General features: G+C 30.4%; 2 protein-coding genes across 3 annotated transcripts; both read left to right on the top strand.

The window, feature by feature from the left end:
- Positions 1 to 708: 708 nt before the first annotated feature.
- LOC147807696 (E3 SUMO-protein ligase ZBED1-like) lies at positions 709 to 4,322 on the top strand. The gene is made up of 2 exons (XM_087166756.1): positions 709 to 870; positions 2,964 to 4,322. Exons 1-2 carry the CDS (start codon positions 709 to 711, stop codon positions 4,320 to 4,322), a joined length of 1,521 nt encoding a protein of 506 aa, XP_087022882.1.
- Positions 4,323 to 6,140: 1,818 nt separating this feature from the next.
- LOC107452097 (fas apoptotic inhibitory molecule 1) lies at positions 6,141 to 15,570 on the top strand. 2 transcript variants are annotated; one of them, XM_016068404.5, is made up of 5 exons: positions 6,141 to 6,251; positions 7,772 to 7,898; positions 8,953 to 9,175; positions 11,301 to 11,350; positions 15,190 to 15,570. In XM_016068404.5, exons 2-5 carry the CDS (start codon positions 7,788 to 7,790, stop codon positions 15,337 to 15,339), a joined length of 534 nt encoding a protein of 177 aa, XP_015923890.1. In that variant the 5' UTR covers positions 6,141 to 6,251; positions 7,772 to 7,787; the 3' UTR covers positions 15,340 to 15,570. The 2 variants fall into 2 exon arrangements, with proteins under 2 accessions (XP_015923890.1, XP_042897927.1); XM_043041993.3 differs by having other exon boundaries at positions 6,157 to 6,261.
- The last annotated feature ends 7,350 nt before the right edge of the window (positions 15,571 to 22,920 follow it).

Consider the following 22,920-nt stretch of genomic DNA (forward strand, 5'->3'; position numbering starts at 1 on the left):
AAATTCCAACAAAATCCAAAAACTTTCTTTTGCATAGACTTTCGATTGTCAACACACACCCCATTCATCGGTTCTTAAGGAGCTATGGGAAGTGAGCTAGTTTACATGAAACATACTTTAAGCAACCTCAAAATAAGCGTCGGTATAAATAAAATGACTGCATACACCCCAATAAATACTTCCCTCTCTTTCGTTGAAATAAGGTAAATTTTTTTATACCTTATAAATACCTCTTTTCTTATAAGTGTTAGAAACACAACCTGGTATATCTTAGAAATTACCTCATGAGTCTAGTTGATAAGAAGTTAATTTCAAGCAACCTCAAAGTGATCTGAAGTGTATGTAAAACAACCTTCAATGAGGTATAATTTTTGTGGTTATTTTCTCAGCAACCACAAATGTATCTCAAAACAACCTCGATGCCTCAAAACAACCTCAAATATGTACCTTAAATTTTCGCAAGGGCAGAGACGTGTTGTATCTGTTTGGACGAAATATATATAGTCCGACAAAATCAATTTGTGGACATTTGTTTCACGATATCTGTCTCAAGAGGTGGTTACAAGAGAATAGGACATATTCCTACTGTAGAAAATTTCCGATTTGAGAAAATTTCCGATTTGTAGAAAATTTCCGATTTTTTTCCCTTAAAAAATGGGATGGGGCTCCATATGGAACCCTGTCCCATTTTTTAAAAGTATTTTAGTCATGTTGTTTTGCTCACCTAGGAATGCTCATTTTGAGGACTTAGCTTTATCGCGACATGAGCTTTATCCACCTCAGAATGGAGGAGGAGGACGCAAACAACTTATGAATGCCAGACTATTTTTTCAAAGAGCCAGAGACGTGATACATCTGTTTGGACGACATGTATAATCTATTCAAGTTTACTTGCCTCAAAACATGGTTACAGGAGAATAGGCAGGGCCTGATTATCGCCTAGGCCCAATAGGCACGGGCCTAGGGCCCACATTTTCTGGAGGGCCTCAAAAATTAGTCAAAAGTCCACAATATTACTTTAAAAAAAAATACTGAAAGAAACAGTTTATCTCAAAAAGGGCATTTTTTATTTCAAATTTTCTTTATATTGTGATAAACCAAACTCGTGTAAACATTGCACTAATCAAATTCAAAAGTACAGCTGAATTTTAATCGGTGCAATTTTTACTCCAACGGCTTGCAATGCAAATGCAACGAGAATGCATATTCGCAAAGTCTCTTATAAATGATTATTGTCAACAAGAACTGAAAGCTGATTTGTAACAAATATGTTAAGCTGTAGATGGAAGGCTACAATCTTTAAAATAATTCAGCTAATCAGTGACTTTTAGCAAAAATCACTGATTTCAATTGTTTGTGGTCACCAAACTATTTTTATTTTCATACAGCATCGTTTTGTTGCTTTATATTTTGCTTTAATATTTAGATGCGTAAACTTTATCTTAGAAAAATAATCTTCTATTGTCTGCTTTCAAAATTTTCAAAATGCTTCTCTTGAATCATACAGTTCAATAGATTTTTTTATTGTTAGGACTACTCTTCAGAAATTTAACTTCAAAGTATTTCGTTAGGGGCCCGGAAAATTTTGTGGGCCTTGGGCCTGAATTTGCCTTGATCGGTCCCTGAGAATAGGGCATGTCCGTTAAGTAGAGAAATTCTCGTTCGAGTTAGAAAGAAATTTTTCAATTTTTTAGTCGTGTTGTTTTGACGACCTTGGACTGCTCATTTTGTAAACTTTTGCTTTATCGCAACACCCTCAGAATGTTTGAGGTGGGTCATTTGAGTCATCTTATGATTTTAATTGAGTGGCATCTTATGGTCACCAATAGGCCTGGGCAATATACCGTAATACCGTCATTTACCGATATTTCTTTGATACCGCGGTAATGATATTCGGAAGTATATTCTTCGGCAATACCGAGTTATTGAACGTCGCTATGCCTGCACCTCTCGGTACTCACCGCTAGCCAATATCTTCGGTCGACCGGCGGCGAGGAAGTGGGAAGTGGCGGTATGGTATGGTATCTAGGAGGTATTGGTATGGCACGTGATTGATTTAGGGGTGAAAGAATTTAAATATTAAATAGCGTCTTTTGAAAAAATTGCTTTGATTTTAACGATTTGAAATCCTTTATTCATTTTTATCTATGTTATGAAGAATTCTAGAAAATGCTGTCATTTAATACAATATTTTAATATTTTTATAATATATTTTAACTTTTTTTTTTACAATGGCTTAAAATAAAAAAATTACTTTAATTTTAGCAAATTTTTTTAAAAAAATTATTATTAAGGCTTTGTTGAATTTTAGAAAATAGTGGAAATTTATCGAATTCTTCAAATTCATTTTAAAAATATATTTAGGTAATATTTTAGTATTTTAAATAGCACATTTGAAAACAATTGTTTTGTTTCTAGGGATTTGATTCTTTTTTTAAATTTTTTTTGTTGATATTTTCTAGTTAATGTATAATAATTAGTAAAGGCTGCAATTTTAATAAAGGCGAAATATTTATTAGTAAAGGCGAAATATTCTAGTAAAGGCTGCAATTTTTTTTATAATAAAATTATATTATTTTTGTATTTAAATTTTAACAAAACACTTGCATTAGAAAATGCTTGAATTTTTGGAATTTGAAAGATTGTTAGTTTCTATTGCGGTTTAGTGGAATTTTAAAAAATCAAAGAATAAATTTTCTTGAATTAAATTTCTTATAAAAAATATGTAGTCTTATTTTAAAATAGTACGTTGGAAGATTTTTGATTGTATGTACTTTTTTTTTCCTTTCTGTTTATTTTTCCCAAAATTATGTTTTATAAACTAAATAAAAAATAAAAAAAAATAATGATAATAGCAAAGATTTTGTCACATTATGGATTATGTTAATTGTTGAGTTGTAAAGTAAGACTGAAAACTTTTGTCAAAAAAAATTTATATTGATTTCATTATTATTCTTTTATAGAATATTTCTGTTATGGATGCTCTTACTGATTGTCCAGGATATTGCCAGGTAGTATCAAAGCCCAACACTAAAAGCGATGTCTGGATTTATTTCGGTTTACCAGCTGATGATAAAGGCCGGATTTTAAACCAAAATATTGTTGCATGTAAATTATGCTCAAAAACTGTTGGATCAAAAAGTGGGGGTACAAGTAACCTGACAAGTCATCTAAAACATCATCATCCTTTAAAATTTAGGGAATTGAACACTTCAAGCAAACAATTGACAAGAAGTACTATACCTGCCATTGATGTTGATGATCCTTCAGCTCCAGTTGATGCTGAACAGAACCCAAGTGAAAGTGTGAAAAAGCGGCAAAAAACTATGTTAGATTTTCAACCGCTGGACAGTAAATCGTCTAAAAATTGCACCGAAGCTGTGGCAAAATTTATTGCAACATCAATGCAGCCGTTTGCCACAGTGGAAAATCCGAAGTTCATCGAAATGGTGAGGGTTTTGAACCCAAAATATAAGCTGCCTGGAAGAAAACACTTTTCATCTGTAGCTATCTCGAAATTATATAATGATACGGTTGAGAAAATAAAGGCTGAAATATCTTCCATACAGAGTTGTGATATCGCAATCACTACTGACTGTTGGACATCGATAATCAATACTCCTTTTCTAGCAGTGACTGCTCATTTTATTTCTAATGAATGGCAACTTCTAAGTGCGTGTTTGAACTGCAAACATTTCATAGAGGACCATACATCAGAAAATTTAATTGAAATGTTAAGTAACACTTTAAAAGATTGGAATATTGATGTTAAAACATTGCCCTCAATAACATCTGATAATGGCTCTAACATTGTTAAAGCTATAAGAGATCTGAAGGTAAACCAGATTTCATGCTTTGCCCACAATATAAACATTGGTGTCAACCAATCTTTACAACAGTCTTTCTTGAAGACAGCAATTTCTCACTTGAAAAAGCTACAGAACACGATTTCTCATTCATGGAAGATGAAAAGAGACTTACAGAGAGCTCAAGAGCAATTGAGTATGAATGTTGAAAGCTTGCCGAGTGCATGCCCAACACGTTGGTGGAGCACAACAAAACTTTGCAGGCGATTTTTGGCCAACCAGCTTCCGCTCTGCAAAGTTTTGTTGGATTATCCCTCCAGAAAACACTTAATGCTTGAGGGATCTGACATTAATGTTCTTCAAGATTTTGTAAGTGTCACGAATTTTCTTGAAGAAATGACAAAATCTTTAAGTGGAAGCAACTATATTACAGCTTCCTGCGTTCTGCCGCTGTTGAATAAAGTAAAAAAAAATCTTCAAGTTAATGACAGTGACTCTGAATTAGTAGGAGTATAAAACAAGAAATTCTGGGGGCTCTGGAGGCCAAATACAAAGATTCATCAATGGCATTGATTTTGGGTCTTTGTTCATTATGTGATCCGAGATTCAAAGTGAAATATCTAGAAAATGTGTCTGCAGTTAAAAGTAGAGCGATTGAACTTATGACTGAATCATATACTATGCAGGATGACCCACAAATGAGTGTTCCTTCTTCATCCAGTACTCAAACAGAAAGAAAAGGACTTGCTAAGTTTTTTGACTCAGATGAAGAAGAGGACTTAAATGCTAGGGAATGTACACCAATAGCAAAAGCTGAGAGGGAGATGAATGAGTATTTGAATATTTCGAAAATAAGCATTTCGGAATGTCCATTAATGTGGTGGAAAAGACATTATGCCTCTTTTCCGAAATTGCAGTTAATTGCGAGGCGCTTCCTTGTAATACCAGGGACAAGTGTACCATCTGAAAGTGTATTCAGTGTAGCAGGCAATGTTATTACTAAAGATCGTGCTTTATTGCCTGACAAAGCTGAGATGCAGATCTTTCTAAGTAAAAATTCCAATTATGTTTAATTGTGTTGCAAAATTTTGAGAAATAGTGTTGTGTTGTGTATAATTGTGTTGATATTTATAATTGTGTTGATGATTATAACTGTGTTGATGTTTCTAATTGTGTTGATGTTTATATTAGTAATTGATGTTTATATTAATAAAATTTTTCTGTTTTAAAATAATGATGCTTTATAATTAGTTGATTCTATGGGATAATTATGCTGCGAGCTAATATAGGATAAGTACCCCTTTTTTGTTAAATGATGCTCTTTAAACACATTAATTTTTAATTGCAAAAAGTCTTAGCATTTATAATATACATAACAATTTAATTACCGCGGTATATCATAATATCGTGATATGAAGCACACAATATACCACAATATCGAAATTCTGACATTGCCCAGCCCTAGTCACCAATTTGAGTGGCATTTTATGGTGGGTTGTTTATTTCAGCCAACCAGTTGTGGGAGGATCAATTTCAGTTTTGTGAAAATTTTTACAAGGGGTCCGGAGCTCAGCTATTAAATCGAGCGACTGTATTGTGTTAGCCATAGTTCTTTCCCTGTCTCGAGGGACAGTTTTCACGACACAACGTGGGAAAAATCGCGGCTACGAATTTAGAGATGCTACGAGAACCTGATTAACGAGTTTTCAGAGAAATAAAACCTGGTTGTAAAATTTCGAAACTAATATTTAAAAACTCACAGCTTTATCTTCCCAGTTTGATATTCCGAGAATAGAAATCTCTCGAGGAGGTGAGATTTCGAATGTTTTTATAGAAATTTTGCTACCAGTTCTTAAATTCTCTAAGGATGTTGGCAGTGGACTGATCGTTAAGACACGGTTCCCAGTAGATTACCGAAGTTAAGCATCACTGGCTGCCGTCAGTGTGCGGGTGGGTGACCACTTGGATCAGTCTGCAAATGGACCGAGGGTGTGCGATATTGGCTCTCGTTAAACGCTTATATCGGAAAGTGCGCGACTTTGCCCGCAGGTCGTCGGGCTACCGAAGGGGGGTTGCCATCCCCTCTGCAGAGGATCAAATTTGTGATGAAATGTCTTTGGATCATCCTTGGAATGTTTCCCATACTATCGCCAGTAGCCCATTGTACAGCTCTAATGCAACGTAAATAATAGACTACAACTAAAGACGTTGGTCGGCTTTCCTTTCATGTAATAATAAATTATTTAATAGTAAATTATGTCATCTAAATGAAATTAGATTTCTTTGGCATATTAGCAATATTTGTTTGCTTTGATCTGAGCAGAAATAAGCAGTCGGAAGTGAAGCAAATTGACAAGCAATTAAAAAGTAGCGGTTTGTTTTGGTTCCGTGGATTGCATCAATTCCTCTATAAAATTTCTCATCTTGCGTTTAAGAATTAATTAGGTACGTTTAGGTACATAATTTGTTTTAAAAATATGAATTCTTTTAATCTGTATGCATTTTTGGAACGATTTTACTCATAATCCTTTAAAAAATTAAAATGTTTGTATAAAATGTGGTGACCATGGCAACCAGTCAGAATCTGTGTGTTATACACGTATGTATTTAAAGTTAAAGAAAAAAACTAGCGAATGAAGCATAAATTCATTAAAAAAAGTTATCTGTTATTATCTTTGTCTTATATTACGTATTTATGATAATCCCCCCTTATGCTTTGTTTTTAAATTGCATATATTTTGTTTTCATGCCATTATACAGGTTTCATTTGCATCAAAAAAGAATCTTCATCTTTTACTTCAGTTCTATAAGGTATAATTATGTTTTGTAAATTTTATTAGTAGTTAATGATCATGAAAAGTAAGTAATAAAGAATCTGAATACTGCAGTTGAGATGCAAGCAGATTATCATTATTAATTTATTATTTTTTTTTAAAGTTAAAGCATTAAAATAAGCTTAATTCGCATATAAATAGAATTGATCTAAAAAACGTAAAATTTGATTAGTGTTCTCCCATCCTGTATTACTTGGTATTATAATAGGGGAGAGCGGGGGCTAATGGGACACTTTTTTAATTTAAGCTGTATTTCAGTAAAATATGTAGATATTTTTTTAAAAATTCTACTAAATTAAAGCATGCATATGTGCCTAATAAAAAATGTTTTATCTGTTTGAAAAGGACTTATCAGTTTCATAAAAAATTTCCATTTTTGAAGTCATATCATTGTCCCATTAGTCCCCATGTATGGGGTCTAATGGGACATGATGCAGGGCTAATGGGACAAATATAAAAAATAAGCAAATTTTGTACTAAATAAAATAAACATTAAATTATGTATGGAAACTATTTCATTAAAAATTATTAATACCAATGCTCTTTTAAAATTTTTTTTATTTATGAATAATTATTTAAGGTCATATAAAGAAAAATCAAAATCGAAACTCAAAATTGTAGATGATCGCATAGTTTGTTGGTCAATTTTTGGCGGTGGCAATTTTGACACAAGGTCAGCAATATCAGTCCAATGCTTATCTTCTTTCTCTGGATATGTAAATTTTAAACTGTCAGTTTTTTTCTGTTAGGTAGTTCACAAGCAATTCATCATTGTTAATCTCATTAATGATACCAATGTAATGAAACACTTTTCGCTTTCCTGCAAACTTAACTAGAAGAAAGTCATTTGTATTTAATTCCTTTGCACTTATTTTGGTTATTTCATCATTATATTCGGTTGGTGAGTTCTGTATAGACATGTTATTGCCTACACAACTGTCTGAAATTTCACAGGGTTCCTGTTGCTTAGGTATCGTTTTTTGGGGCGAATATACTTTGTCGTGATTCCCCTCTATCTTTTCTGGTGTTTTCGTTAAAATCCTAGTACAACCTACATATTATTGTTTGACACTTTTCTGACATTTTAAATGTATGCACATATTATTACAATTTGTTTTCTTTCCTTTTCAGATAAAAATAGTTAAACATGTCTCAAATAGTTGGCATTTGGGAGGTAACATTAAATGGGAAGAAACACATGATTGAGTTTGAGCATGGTACAACATCTGGGAAACGAATTGTCAGAGTTGATGGAAAGGTTTTATTATTTTTACTCATTCCATGTGTTATATGCTTTATATATATATCTCATATATATGCTTCATTTTAATTATGTTTACTCACATATAATATGTTTGCTCTCTGTCTTGACTTTAAATGGTAGTTATTAAATGTGAATTTCATTGATTTATTTGGTTCATATTGATAAAGTTGGAAAATAATGTTTGAATTTATATTTCTTATAAAAGGTTTAATAAAAAATATTTTAATAAAAAAATAAGTGATTGTAGGCATAAACTGATATCAATATGATTTGTCAAAATTTTTCTTTCCTAGTAAAATGATTTGCCAACCTTTTTGATTAACTCCAAATATTTATAAATTCTGGCTTCGAGGATTCAGTGTTATTATTTTAGGGAAGAATCGGGATTCGATCCCCAGTAGCGTCTTAAAGCCTATCCAGCTTCAGATCAATGGGTACCAGCCTGTTTAGGAAGTAAAGACAGCCTGTGCACAATGCTGATAACATTTTCTCTATCATGGTGTTGGTTATAAAATTATGGAGCTTTAACCTAATATTAAAATATGACCCAATTTGGCCATATACCCAATATGGCCAAAATTAATAGCCCATTTTGGGCTTTTGTGGGGATGCCTTTTCTTTTTTATTTATAAACTCTCCTTATTTACCAATTTCCTTCAGAGAGTAATAACAGTAAATAATAACAACATGCTCCTAAAAAATCTTAGAAATAATCCATTTAAGTTTCTTTCATTTAATGTATGTGTCACAAAAATGGTCATAATCAAATATATTGTCTTGGAATTAAGAATTCCTGTTTGAGTCAGTGAATAATATAAGGCATATGTGAATAATAATTGGTACCATATTTTATTTTATTTTGGACCTATAAAAATTAATTTTTGTGACTACCTTTTTTAAAATGAACACAATTTCATGAGATAATTGATACCTTTCTCAATTAGTTGACTACATAATTACTATTTTGTTTTTAATAATTGGTTTAACATTAATGGTTCTATGATACATTAATCATCATGAATATATTTTTTCTCCATTTGTTTTTTAGGAAATATTGAAAAGAGATTGGCTGTTTAAACTTGTTGGACATGAAAACTTTAAAATCGGAAATAATAACTGCTCTATTGCGATATATCCTGCTAAAGGCTTGTCTTTCGAATATTCTTTGATTGTAAATGGGAAACAATACAAGAAGTTTAAAGAGAATCAATCTAAGATTCTCAAAACTTGGATTGTTGATGTGGACAGCGAACCTACTAGAGTTGTTCTTGGTTGGTGTTAAATTTTCTTACTCAGTAATAATTTTTATCATATTTTAAAATTAAATGAAATTATATTTGTAACGGTTTTTACTATAGACAGGAATTCAAAAATTCTTGATTGAAATTGCTAAAATAAAAAGGGACATGCCTCATGATTTTACAAAAATAAAAAATTATGTATCTTTAAAAAGAAAAATGATTTTTTTTAACCAATCTGTTGAAAAATAAGAAATATAGATAGTTATACAGACTTTTATTATTTTCTAGTTGTTATCATGTTTCAAAATTCACTTTATTTTAAAAATTTACTAAGAGATGGAAATCTGTCAAAAGACTGAAAACTTTCGCTCTAACGTAATATATGTTGTAAAATTTATGTGCAGCTTTTAACTGTATATTTGTTTCATAAAATACTTTAATTAATCAATTTAATTAAGTCCATTATAAAAAAAGGAAGCACATTTTTTAAAAAATTTTGTACTCTCTGCATAAAAAAATGTAACAGACACAAAATAATGAAACAATACATAAAATTTTTTATAGGATTTATTTTAAAATTTAAAGATTTTCACTGTGTATATTTGTTTACTTTTTAATGTTCCAAAATATTATAAATTAAAAATTTGAGAAAGTAAAATTTTTTATGAAATAAATCAGGATGTACTTTATTGGAAGTAATTTGCATTGAAAAATTTCTTTGCATTTTATTATATTCAATTGAAATTAGTAAAAATGAAAAAAAAATGTGTTTTTACTAATATTATTAAATTACAAAATGAATTGTTTATATAGAATTTAATTCGAACATGCATTGTATCATTTTATGTAAAATTTTACTGTTGTTTAACTTATCAAATCTTTTTTATATAGTGTTTATGAATCCGCGACCACTAATTTGGGTGTCTCAACCGTATCATGTTTTACTATTTTAAATTTACTAAATTTAGACTCAGCGTTCAACTACTGGTTGGTTGTTCCTGGGCTTTTAAACTTTTTCTGATTTTAAATTTTTAAATATTGGGTTTTTTAATCATGTCTTGGCCCGGTTATGGGTCATGATTTTAACTACTTATTCCATTGTTTTAATGTGTGATGTCCTAATGTTACTTTTAAACTTTGGGACTATTTTAATCTTTCCTTCTTGAGATTTTATATTTTTTATGCATTGTAATCTTTTGATTTTTTTTAATTGTGTGAGGGCCCATATTGGGCTTTGATTTTAATTGCTGGATCATCTGTGTAAAGTGTACGATGTATTAATGGTGATGTTTTGATTGACCATCTCTACTGTTTGTCTAAGATAGGTACTGTGACCGCCATTAAGTCTGCGGCAATCTGGTGCAATGGAAACAAGAACAGGGCATTTTAGGGAGGGTAGCTTTAATGAAGAGGTCTCCCTTTCTCTCACCGAAACCAGTCCTAAAGAGGGACCCCGCACCCCTACTTGAAATAATCATACCTAGTTACCATAGTCACCGCCACAGCTCCAAACGAATGTCTGGCACAGTATCTATCTTAGACAAACAGTACTGGCCCTGCGTAGCCATGTTGATTTTGTTTGAGTCTTTAGCTCATCTTATAAATTATGAATCATATGCTTTGTATTGTAGAGACACCACAATTGTCGACAAATTTGGGGATGATCTTGTGCATTTTGATTATAACTTTTGAGCCACAGTTTGTTTTAAATATTAGGGTTTTTCTATTGACCTATTTTTAACCATAAAGTCATAAGGGCCTGTTGGCCCAAATACCTTTTACTTTTAATTCTATAATGGCTCAATTTTAGCAGATGTCATTGATGTTATACCTTTTTTGTGTTGTTACTTGTGATGTACTTTTTCTGTCGGGCTGTTGCCACTGACATCTGTGATTTTAAAATAATTGTTATTGATATAATTTCTGGTGTTTTATGTATGTTTAATATATGTTTTATGTATCTACTCTCGTATGCCCTTAAATGGGCAGGTCGAGATACAAATAAACAATATAGTGCTTATGAATTATGTTATCAATATTTATTGTTATCAATTATTAAGTTTCATTTTATTTCAATAATTAAATAAATATTTATGATGTTATTCTATTTTTAGATATTCATTATATAATTAAAAATTTAAATTTTTACTTTCAGAAAAAGATACTCTTGATGTTTGGGTGAATGGTGATAAAATGGAAACTGCTGTACGTACATATTTATTTAAAGATTACATTTAAAATTATTACTTTTGAGTTTGTTGCACTGTTGAATTTTTAAATACATTTTCTCTTATTCTACTTTCGAATATGATTTTGAGTCCTCACATTTTCAAATATACACAAGAAAATTTATCGTTGGAATATTTTTCATTGGAAAACTTCTGTATACTGAAGTTCCATTTGGGAGTATTTTTTTCTTTTGCGTGCAAAGTTAGCTTTTTTTCTGCTCAATTTCAATTATGTGATCTCATAATTCTGCTATGCAAGTGTCCTTTAAAAAAATTGCATGATTATATGATTTGTACTTCATGATTACATAGATTTAATCATTGTATGTGATTTAGAAACAAAAATTTTGTAAAATTGGTTGCTTTGGTTTTTGCTAATTTTTTAAGTTTCATTTATTTTTTCATTAATACTAATGGGTTTTAGTTAAATTATTTTCTTTTCTACTAAAAAAAAACTTTTTTTTTATTTGTGCAAGGAAAATACATTATTCTTGGGCTGGAATCCTGGCTAATGGAATGAGAGAAGCGTTACTGAGTTTGTAAAGAAATATAAATCAATAAAATCAGCGTTCAATTCGTAATTAAATGGAAATAATTTGCAGACAAATGCTTTATAAAAAAAGAAAGACAAGAAAATGAGTACTTATATGAGCCTATTATAAAAGAAAAATTTAAAATAAAATATCATCATACATCTATATATATAAAAGAAAGTCGTGTTAGTTACTTCACTTATAACTCAAGAACGGCTGAACCGATTTAGCTGAAAATTGGCAGGGAGGTAGTTTAGAGCCAGGAGAAGGACATAGGATACTTTTTATCCCGTGCGATAAACCGTTCCAGCGATATCAGTGAAAGTCGAAATGGAATTTTCTGATTGGTTAAAAGCTAGCCATTGTTTTAAATTTTGCTATAAACGATTCAATTTTCAAATATCTTGAAGATAACAACAGTGATATTTTCTATCTTATAACTCTATTCATTTAGAAAAGTAAATTAAAGTAAATTGCATATACTTTAATTTTTAATTCGCGCTTTTCTTTATGTCAGGTGAGCACAAGCAAGTAAAATCAACGAGAATAGATTTCTTAATTGTTGGTCGTATCACGGATTCAGTACTGTGAAAACTGTTTAATAAATATAAAGACAAAAGCAAATTTCATTCAAATTGCACGTTTTCAGAAATATTTATATTTAGTACGTAATTTTAGGTTAGCAAAATTAAATATACTTTTCGAAGATTTCAGTGCTGTGACAGTTGTCATTTGAAAACTATTAGTTTGTTTGTTTATTTATGCAAAGTTTTCGAATTCATCCATTTTATTTCTTTCATTTATAAAATTGATTTTTGTTTTAAATCTTATAATTTTCATATTTCTTATTCATCTCATTTTTATTGCTCTTTTTATTATTTAAAATATGTATGTGATATTTCGATTTAGCAAATTTGCGACCACTGCCAACTTTTACATTTCTTTTTCGTTGTCAGAAAGAATATTTGCAAAAATATGCCGCCTAAGCAAATCGCTCTTAGTCGGTCGACATCTCAAGCGCGCAAAAAGAGAACTACCCGTGTTTCAGAAACATCGGAGCAACGGGAAAAAGACTTGAAACTAATCGAGAACAGAATGCTTTTGCCCGTTCCTTAGAAACGTCTGAGCAACAGGAAAGAAGACTGTCAACAAATCAACTACGAACTACACAAGCCCGTTCGTCGGAATGAAAACCGACCGAGAACGCATTTCGCTATTCAGACGCTGCCAATACTCTGATTTGAATTTCAGTGCATTTCACTATGATCCGACAACAAACTATAGTCTTCCCCCAAGTGTCATCATCGGAGAAATATATCAATTATGTATGTTTTGTAATGCTCTCAAATTTAAAAATGAAACAGCTGAAATTTGCTGTTCTAGAAGCATACAGAAACTACAAGATTTTACGTCGCCTGCCGAGACATTATCAACCTTCGTATCAGGTCAAACAAACCAATCGAAACATTTTTTGGCGCATATACGCCGGTACAATTCGTGTTTCTAAATGACTTTATTCGGTGCTACACGTATCCTGAACGAGAATTACATCCCAACATTCAAAGTGCAAGGCCAAATTTATCATCGTGCAAGGATCACTTCTTTCAATGCCTAACGCAGATCATAAATTTCTACAAATTTATTTCATGGATAACACAAATGATCAAGTCAATCAACGTTGTCAGGTAAACAATGGCACTAAACGAAAAATTGTTACCGTATTACAAAAATTTTTCGATCAACATAATCAGTTAATTAGGCTGTTCACAATTGCCCTAGACTAAATGTCATCCGATATTTACAAAGTTGTTATTAGAGCTGAAAAAACACCTGTAGGCCACCACAAAGAAAAATACAATGCGCCAACATTGGATGAAGTGGCTATTGTTATAGTTGGCGAAGAATTTACCTCCCGCGATACAGTTCTTCATCGCAGAAATCGTGACGTTCAAAGAGTTCTCAGAAACGTATCGATCATATGATGCATTGCAATATCCTATTTTATTTTGGTGAGGAGAGGAGGGATATTATTTTAACATAAAATTAAGAAGTCCGCAAACAGGCGAGAAAACCAATAAGAAAGCAAGTGCAATAAGTTTTTATGCATATAGATTAATGATTGCCAAAACGCTGATAATCATACTTTAAAATGTCGACAATTAGTTCATCAATACATTGTCGATATGTATGTGAAAATTGAAACTGAACGCCTACTGTATATTAAATTAAATCAAACCAAATTACGTTCAGAAGAATGCATTCATTTACGGGATGCAATAATTAATGATGGTAACGTTAATCCTAATGATGTGGGGAAAATGATTATATTGCCGACTACATTTGCAGGGAGAAAAACTTGGACTCCCTGCAAATGTAGTATTCATACATGTCTGAGTATTCATACATGTGCCTTGGACTCCAAGGCACATGTATGAATACTCACAGGATGCAATGACATATGTTCTCGCATATGGGCTCCTAGATTTATTTATTACATTTACGTGCAATTCTGCTTGGGTTGAAATTAGAGATATTTTGTTACCAGGACAATCATCATCGGATCGTCATGATATTACAGCACGTGTGTTCAAACAAAAATGATAATCTTTACTTGATTTCATTGTGAAGCGTCATGTTTTTAGAGAGACACGGTGTTGGGTGTACTCTATTGAATGGCAAAAACGAGGATTGCCTCAGGCACACATTCTAATTTGGCTTATTGAAAAAAAACCACCTTCTAAAACTGATCAGATATCAGCAGAAATTCTTGATGTCACCATAGATCCAGTCTTATTTCAGATCATTGTTCAAAATATGTTTCATGCTCCGTGTGCATCACCATACATGTCTGTTTGAAAATGCACTAATGATATCCTAGAGAATTAACTGCTTTTTTTCACCATTAAATAAAATTTGCATTTCAAATCATAATCGCAAATGTCATTTACACACTTAAATACAAAATTCAAATTCAAATTGAAAGCGTTGCAACGCACGCAGGGTACAGCTAGTATTTGATAAAAGAACATTTATTAAATTCAATTGTCATATTGAAATTAAATACTATATAGCATATTAAAAGAAACCCTTCAGAATTCTTTTTTTAATGAAATTTTAGAGTTAATGATCATTTCAATTATCTGAAGTTGACCTACTCTTAATTGCTTTGGTTACTGTACTTAAAATGATCTCATGACTTCATGGAAGAAATCAACTAACATTTTTTAAAAGTTGAAATTAAATTTCTTTAGTGTTTTATGAATTAATTGTATTCTCATTTCAGGGTGAGTTTGTAGATGAGGGTACAGAAACTCATTTTGCCTTGGGATCTTATCAAGCATATATAAAAGCTGTCAGCAGTGGAAATAAAAGAGAAGGAATCATTCATTCCTTAATTGTTGGAGATACAATTATACCAGAAGCTAGCGATTGAAAATGCATCTTTCAGAAATGAGATAGCTTCATCTACTTTTTGAAAAATGAATTTCACAGAAATGATTGTTACCTGTGCACCAACTGTTGTTGAATTTTAAGATGTTAAGCATCTCAGCCTAGGAGAGTTATTTTCTTAAAGATGGATTATTTATCACAGTTAACAAAAATTGTTGTTTGAAACGATTATGCTAAAATGCATTTTTGTTCTTTATTTACTATTTTAGAAAAATTATGTTTAGTTTACAAATATATATCGGGTTTTTAAGACTCCAGCAATTTTATAATGTATATTTTTAATAGATATTTATTTAAATTTAATGTAAGTGATATATTTTTATATATTGTTAAATATCACTAAGAAATTTTTTATTTTATTTTATTATAACAATTAGTGTATTTTAAAAACCTTATAATTTCTACATAATCTAATTTTTAACACATGAATAGCCATAAATTTTTTATTTATTTGTAAAATACTTTTCAAAAATGAATGATAAAAAAGACAAAGTATTCTGTAATTTTACGGTGCTTTTTTATTAAGAAAATATACTTATTTTTGCATTTCTTTTCTTTTGTTTGGAGCAAAACTAAAAAACTTATAGTTGTATATTTTCAATAAGTTTTGCTTCATTTTTTTACTTCAATATGCATATGAAGTTACTTCTTTAATATTAGTTTATGTGAATCTCACATTTTACATATTCAAGTTTTTAAACTAAATAGTATTAAAGTAAATAGTATTAATTTCAAGTATTAAATTGTGAACTTTATTAGCTCTAGAAATTAATTAAATCATAATTTTAAAAAATATCAGATAATAAATTAAGATTATGTTAGTTTTTCTAAAAAATAAAAAAAAAAAGAAATATATTTATTTAGAAAGGGAAATATAATAATGAAAATTTGAGGTGTCTTAACTAAGTATGTTTTCATTGATGTACATTATCCTTTTTCAAATAAAGACAAATACAGTTTTTAAGAACTAAAACTCTGTGAAACTTATCATACTTCACCAATTGATAAAATAATTCTAGTCATTTTATTCATTAAAAAACTCTTAAGTCATTTACCTAATTGTTTTGCGGAAATGATGTTTGATTTTAAGTGTAGCTTCCTTTAACTTTAATATGATCAATTTACTTTAAAAAAAAAGTCTCAAAACATGCATTATTTGACATTTGCATATAATTCCTTTTTTAGCTATTTTAGTTGTACAGTGATCTAATTATAGATTATATTTTTACAAACAATCTTATTACAAATAGGTATATACTGTGTTAAAAACCTACTCATATATTTGTCCCATTTTTTTAAAATTCACACTGTAGGAAGTACAGTTGTATTTGTTTAAATTATTTCTCGTTTTCTTTTAACAATCGTAAAAAAATATTTTATATTAAGATGAATCTTAATAACAAATACCCAAGCATAAAGTTAATTTGAAATATAAAACATTTTTTAAATAATTAATAATAGGAAAAACAGCCTCTGATATTGTTTTTTTTATTACTTTATGTTTTGATTAAGATCTTTAGTTAAATTATGAGTTTTAGGTAAGAACCAGTGTACTTAAATTTTTTGATATTTACTTTATTTATTGTACTGCAAATTATTGGTTGGTCTATTATTTTAAAATTGCTTAATATCATTTAATTTAATAACCAAATATAGATTATAATTTCTTTGATAATTAATATTTAAAGCAAATAGTATACAGTGTATCTTTAAATTAACTGATAAAATGTGCTATTCTACTGATAATATTCATACTTCGTATTGAAATCCAAAATATAAATTTACAACTAATGCTACAACTAACAGTTTTAAGGTTTTTTGTAAGTTACCACCTGTATGGTAATAATGGTATTTAAAACAAAATTAATATGAAGCGTTATCTTTTAACTTCGTACATAAAATTATTTTGACGTACATTAATGGTACAACTCTTATGAGGTGTTACGTAAAAGCCCGAACATGAACAAATTAAAAAGTAGCATATTTGCATTATATGCACGAAACATATTTTTTTAAGAATTAGATTGTAGTTTAATTAGTATATTGGCCATTTAATGTGTGATATTTTGACAGTAATATAATGATTAAACTAATTACATATATATATATGTTCAGTGACGTATGGTATATATATTTTAAGTTATCAGTTTAAGAAATAACTAAATCAGCTATTGAACAAGGTAGAATTAAAGTGAACCTTATTAATTATGGTTAATTTACTGATGCATTTATAGTTATAAATTAGTTGCATCAAGAAGAGTTATAAATTAAAACAAATATAGCAATACTAGATTTATAATATTAAAGGTGTATAATAGTATTAGAATACTCATATTTTTTGAAGCATAAGAGTATTAGAAACGTTATAAATGCATACTGTAGTGCAAAATTGAGATGTTGGTTTAAGTGCACAGTTTTTTAAGATAAAAACTCACAACTTTTGCCTTTATTAAAGAAGTGAGAGTATTGAATATGAAATTCACTACTTAAAATATATAGCACATAATATTCTTGCATGATTGCGTTACTACATTTTTTTATAGTAATTAATTGAAATTCTTTTAGTTACTTTGGGATAACCAGTGATGGTATAACTAATCTTTTCTATGAAATTTTCTTATGCAATTATTAAAATCTATACGACATTCTACTCAATTGAAAATTATTTTATGGTATCAAAGATTATATAATTTATTACGAGTTATTCTGTTAAAATACTACTTATCCATAAGTTTTGTTTGCTCTTTTTTTATAGTTCAATCTTGTAAACAGGAAAATATATATTTGAATAGCGTGTTTGTGTCATACTTTTAAGTTTTATTTGTAAATGAAAATGCCTAATTATCAATTGTATTCTTTTTTATATATAAGACATTGCTTTTTTAATCACACAAATATCAAAATTTTGTATTATAACTTGATCAGAACACTAAATTTACCTGTTTCACATATTAGCAGAGATAATATAAAATACTTGTGTCTTACTATTGTTATGTATTGCATGTACAATTGTTAAATCAAATTAAAAAAAGTTCCTTTTAGGTATCTTCCTCATTTGTTACCAAATCATACCAATATTATTTAGTGACACAGTTCTATCATAGATTACAGTGATACTGGAAAAGACTGAAACTGCAAATTCAGATACCCGAAAATATGTAGGGTTGCCACTCAAATCTGGAAAAAAATTCTCTGTGCATATTATACAACATTAAGAGGAAACAACAATTACTGTGCTCTTGTGTGAGTTACATTGGGCTAACTATATTTATTACAGGGTGGCCACTCACTCTGGAAACCGGGAATTCTCAGGGAATTTCACGTCGATTCTGGAAAATAATTTTGTCCCGCATCGCCGCTCTTTTCTTCCCATTCCGTTATGTTTAGTTTTTCGGAGCGAAACGCATCTGCTTCATCGCGATCAAGCATCACTTGATTATCCTCCAATGAACGCTTCGTGTCCCCGCGAAAAAGCGGAAATCCGCTTTTTTTTCTCCCAATTTTGAAAATTTCCGACCATGTTCCAAAAACTAAAATTTTTGGGAAGTCCTATTGGAGAAACCCAAGCCGTCCGAACGATAGTCGGATTACTGCGACTTCCGCTATAGAGTGGAAAGGAGTCTAAGCAGGGCCGGATTAACCTATAGGCACACTAGGCACGTGCCTAGGGCCTACGAAATTCAGGGGCCTACGAAAAAATTGGGAGAAATTTTTTTTTTTGACAAAAGTAATTTAGCTTTAAAAACAACAAGTGTATTTTGCACAAAATTATGAAGATACAAATAAAAATATAATATTTTTCGGTAATAAATTATTTTGCAGAATCTTATGATCTAATATATTACTTTTTTGCGATTTTTGGATTCAACGAAATCTTGTATTATGCTGTCGAATTCCAAACTACGCAAAATGTCGTATTCAAATTAAAATCCATATTAATAAAAATGTAAAAAAAAAAAATATGCAAGAAAATTTTAGCATATATTTTGAAAGGAGGGGAGGGCCCAAAAACGGCTGTGCCTAGGGCCTACGACAGGTATAATCCGGCTCTGAGTCTAAGCGTTTCGTTTCGACCGCCGATTTTGATTTTTTTTTTGTCTGACTGATTTTTGGAATTTTAAATATTAGGAACTGCACCAGAATCTGCTAAAATCGCGATTTTTAATATCAATCATCGATTTTCGTATTTAACTGATTTAAAACTTACGTGTTGCAATTTTTTTTACGCGATTTAAAAATCGTACTAGCAATTCCTATTCACTCAATTTAAAAATCCAATATCGCGATTTGAAATCCAATAAGCGTTTTTGAAACCCAATATCGCGATTTGTATTCTCGTGAGTTTAAAATCCAACGTCGCGATTCGTATTCACGCATTTTTAAATCCAATTTTGCGATTCGTTATCACGCAGTTGTAATATCAGATATCGTTTTTCGTATTTGTACGCTATTTAAAAATTACTCACTGTGATTCGTATTCACGTGATCTAAAAATTATACATCGTGATTCTTATTTACGCGATTTAAAAATTCAATATCGCAATTTGTATTTTCGTGTTTCTAAAATCCAACAGCTCGATTCATATTCACGCGATTTTAAAATCCAACCGCACGATTCATATTCACGCGATTTTAAAATCCAATATCGTGATTTGTATTTACGCGATTTTAAAATCCAATATCGTTATTTGTATTTTCGTGTTTTTGAAATCCAAAATCGCGATTCATATTCACGCGATTTTAAAATCCAATATCGTGATTCATATTCACGCGATTTTAAAATCCAAAATCACGATTCATATTCACGCGATTTTAAAATCTGATATCGAGATTTGTATTCACGCGATTTTAAAATCCAATATCGTGATTTGTATTTTCGTGTTTTTAAAATCCAACTGCACGATTCATATTCAGGCGATTTTAAAATCCAACCGCACGATTCATAATCACGCGATTTTAAAATCCATTATCGTGATTTGTATTTACGCGATTTTAAAATCCAATATCGTTATTTGTATTTTCGTGTTTTTGAAATCCAAAATCGCGATTCATATTCACGCGATTTTAAAATCCAATATCGTGATTCATATTCACGCGATTTTAAAATCCAAAATCACGATTCATATTCACGCGATTTTAAAATCTAATATCGTGATTTGTATTCACGCGATTTTAAAATCCAATATCGTGATTTGTATTTTCGTGTTTTTAAAATCCAACTGCACGATTCATATTCACGCGATTTTAAAATCCAACCGCACGATTCATAATCACGCGATTTTAAAATCCAATATCGTGATTTGTATTCACGCGATTTTAAAATCCAAAATCGCGATTCATATTCACGCGATTTTGAAATCCAAAATCGCGATTCATATTCAGGCGATTTTGAATTCCAAAATCGTGATTCATATTCATGCGATTTTAAAATCCAATATCGAGATTCTTGAAAGAAGTAGAAGTAAGTTTTCTCTTGAATTAGTTACTATAATATGTGATATATTTTTCATTAGTAAGTAATTTAATAGTCGTGCCTTCCTATAATTGCTTAATTTTTTTTAATATATTAGTGGTCAAAATTTTAAAATTATATTTAAGAAAAATTTAAAGTTAACTGTCTAAATGCTTCTGCCACTTTAAATATTGAATAAAAATCTCCCAGCATAATTAAAAGTTGCTTTTATAAATTTTAGTATCATATACAGCTCTCCCCCCCCCCCTCCTCCCAGTGACCTGCGTTGTAAAAATTCAGCTTTTTTTTATTTTTGTCCACTTTCATGCCTGATTATAGGGAGCAATTACAAAAAACCATAGCTAGCTGTGATTATTTAGTTATGGGCTTTGATGAAAGTCTAAATAAAATAGCTCAGAAACAACAAATGGACGTAAGTGTTCGACTTTGGAATAAAGATACAAATAAAGTTCAGACATGATATTTGACATCAGTATTTCTTGGTCATTCAACAGCAATGGATTTGTTGGATAATTTCAAAGAAGTCCTTACCCAATTCTCCATCAATAAAAGTAAAATAATTCAAATATCTATGGATGGACCTAATGTCAACCATAAATTTCTTAATGATCTTAAAAAAGAACTTGAGGAAATGCCGCAAGATCCTTTGCTGTTAGATATAGGTAGCTGTGGACTGCATACAATCCATTGTGGGTTTAAACATGCAATAAAGTCTACAGGGTGGAATGTAGTAAACTTTTTACGGGCGCTATACTACATTTTTAAAGATGTACCATCACATAGAGCTGATTTCATATATTTCACTGGATGTGAAAAATTTCCGAAGAAATTTTGTGTAATCCGATGGGTTCAAAATGTAGAAGTTGCTGAGAGGGCATTAGAAATGTTGCCTCATATTTTCGAATTTGTGAAAGCAGCAAAGGAGGAGAAAAAATCTATGTTGGCTCAAAAAATTTCAGTGTACTCTCGGAGTGTATCAAAGACAGTTTCTTTGCTGCAAAATTGGCATTTTTCCAGTCATTAGCTGCTTTTATTGAAACATTTCTCACAGAATTTCAGATCGATGCTCCATTACTTTTCTCTAATTTAACATAAATTTTAAGATCTCTTCTTGATAAATTTGTAAAACCCGATATTTTAGTGGAGAACTCTTCAAAATTAGGAAAAATAGATTTTTCATTGGCAGATAATATGCTTCCAATCAACGAAGTTGCTCTCAGTTTTTCAGTTAAGGATGAAATTAGGAAAATAAAAGATTCTTCACCTTCTGAAGAATTTTCATTTACGAAAGGATGTGCAATTGCTTATAAAAAATTCTGTGAAAAGATTTTAGAAAGATCACCTTTTAAATTCCAGTTAACAAGGGGGCTATCTTGTCTTGATCCTGGTGTAATTTTAAATACAGCAATTGCTGAAAAACGGCTTTCATCTTGCCTTTCAATGTTGGTATCTAGCAATTGGATATCAGGTATCAAGACTGACTGTGTGAAAGATAGTTACAAAACGTTCATTCGGAATCCTCTAGTTAAGAAAGAAATGGAGCAATTTGAGAAGAGGGAAAAACGACTGGATAATGTTTTCTTCTCTCTATTTGAAGTTTGCAATGCACCAGAAAATTTACGTTCCTTTGTTAAGCTTCTCCTCATATTGTCACACGAAGTGCTTTTATAGAAAGTGGCTTTTCTATTAATTCAGACTGTTTAATAAAAAATGAACATGAAGATAGTTTAGTTGCTCTAAGGCAAATTCATGATGGTGTTATGGATGTTGGTGATGTTAACAATATAACTGTGACGAAATCCATGATAAGCTACGGAAAACAGTCTCACACGCGTTATATTGAAGTATTAGAAAAAAGGAAGGAGGCAGCAGAAGAAAAAAAGAAAGTTATGTTAGAAAAGAGGCAAAATGAAAAATTAAAAAAAGAATTGCATGCTAAAAAACAAAAATTTACGGCTGATTTTTATTTAGAAACTTCCTTAAATTGATGAACAATTAAAAGCTATAAGAAATTAATTTTTAAAAGCTTTCAATTATTCACTTGTTGAGCTATTTATACTGTATAATTTGATTAACTCCACTTTTTAAAAC

The sequence above is a fragment of the Parasteatoda tepidariorum genome, chromosome 6 (genome assembly GCF_982258835.1).
Source record: "Parasteatoda tepidariorum strain Cologne lab strain chromosome 6, Ptep-v5.0, whole genome shotgun sequence".
Classification (NCBI taxonomy): Eukaryota; Metazoa; Arthropoda; class Arachnida; order Araneae; family Theridiidae; genus Parasteatoda; species Parasteatoda tepidariorum.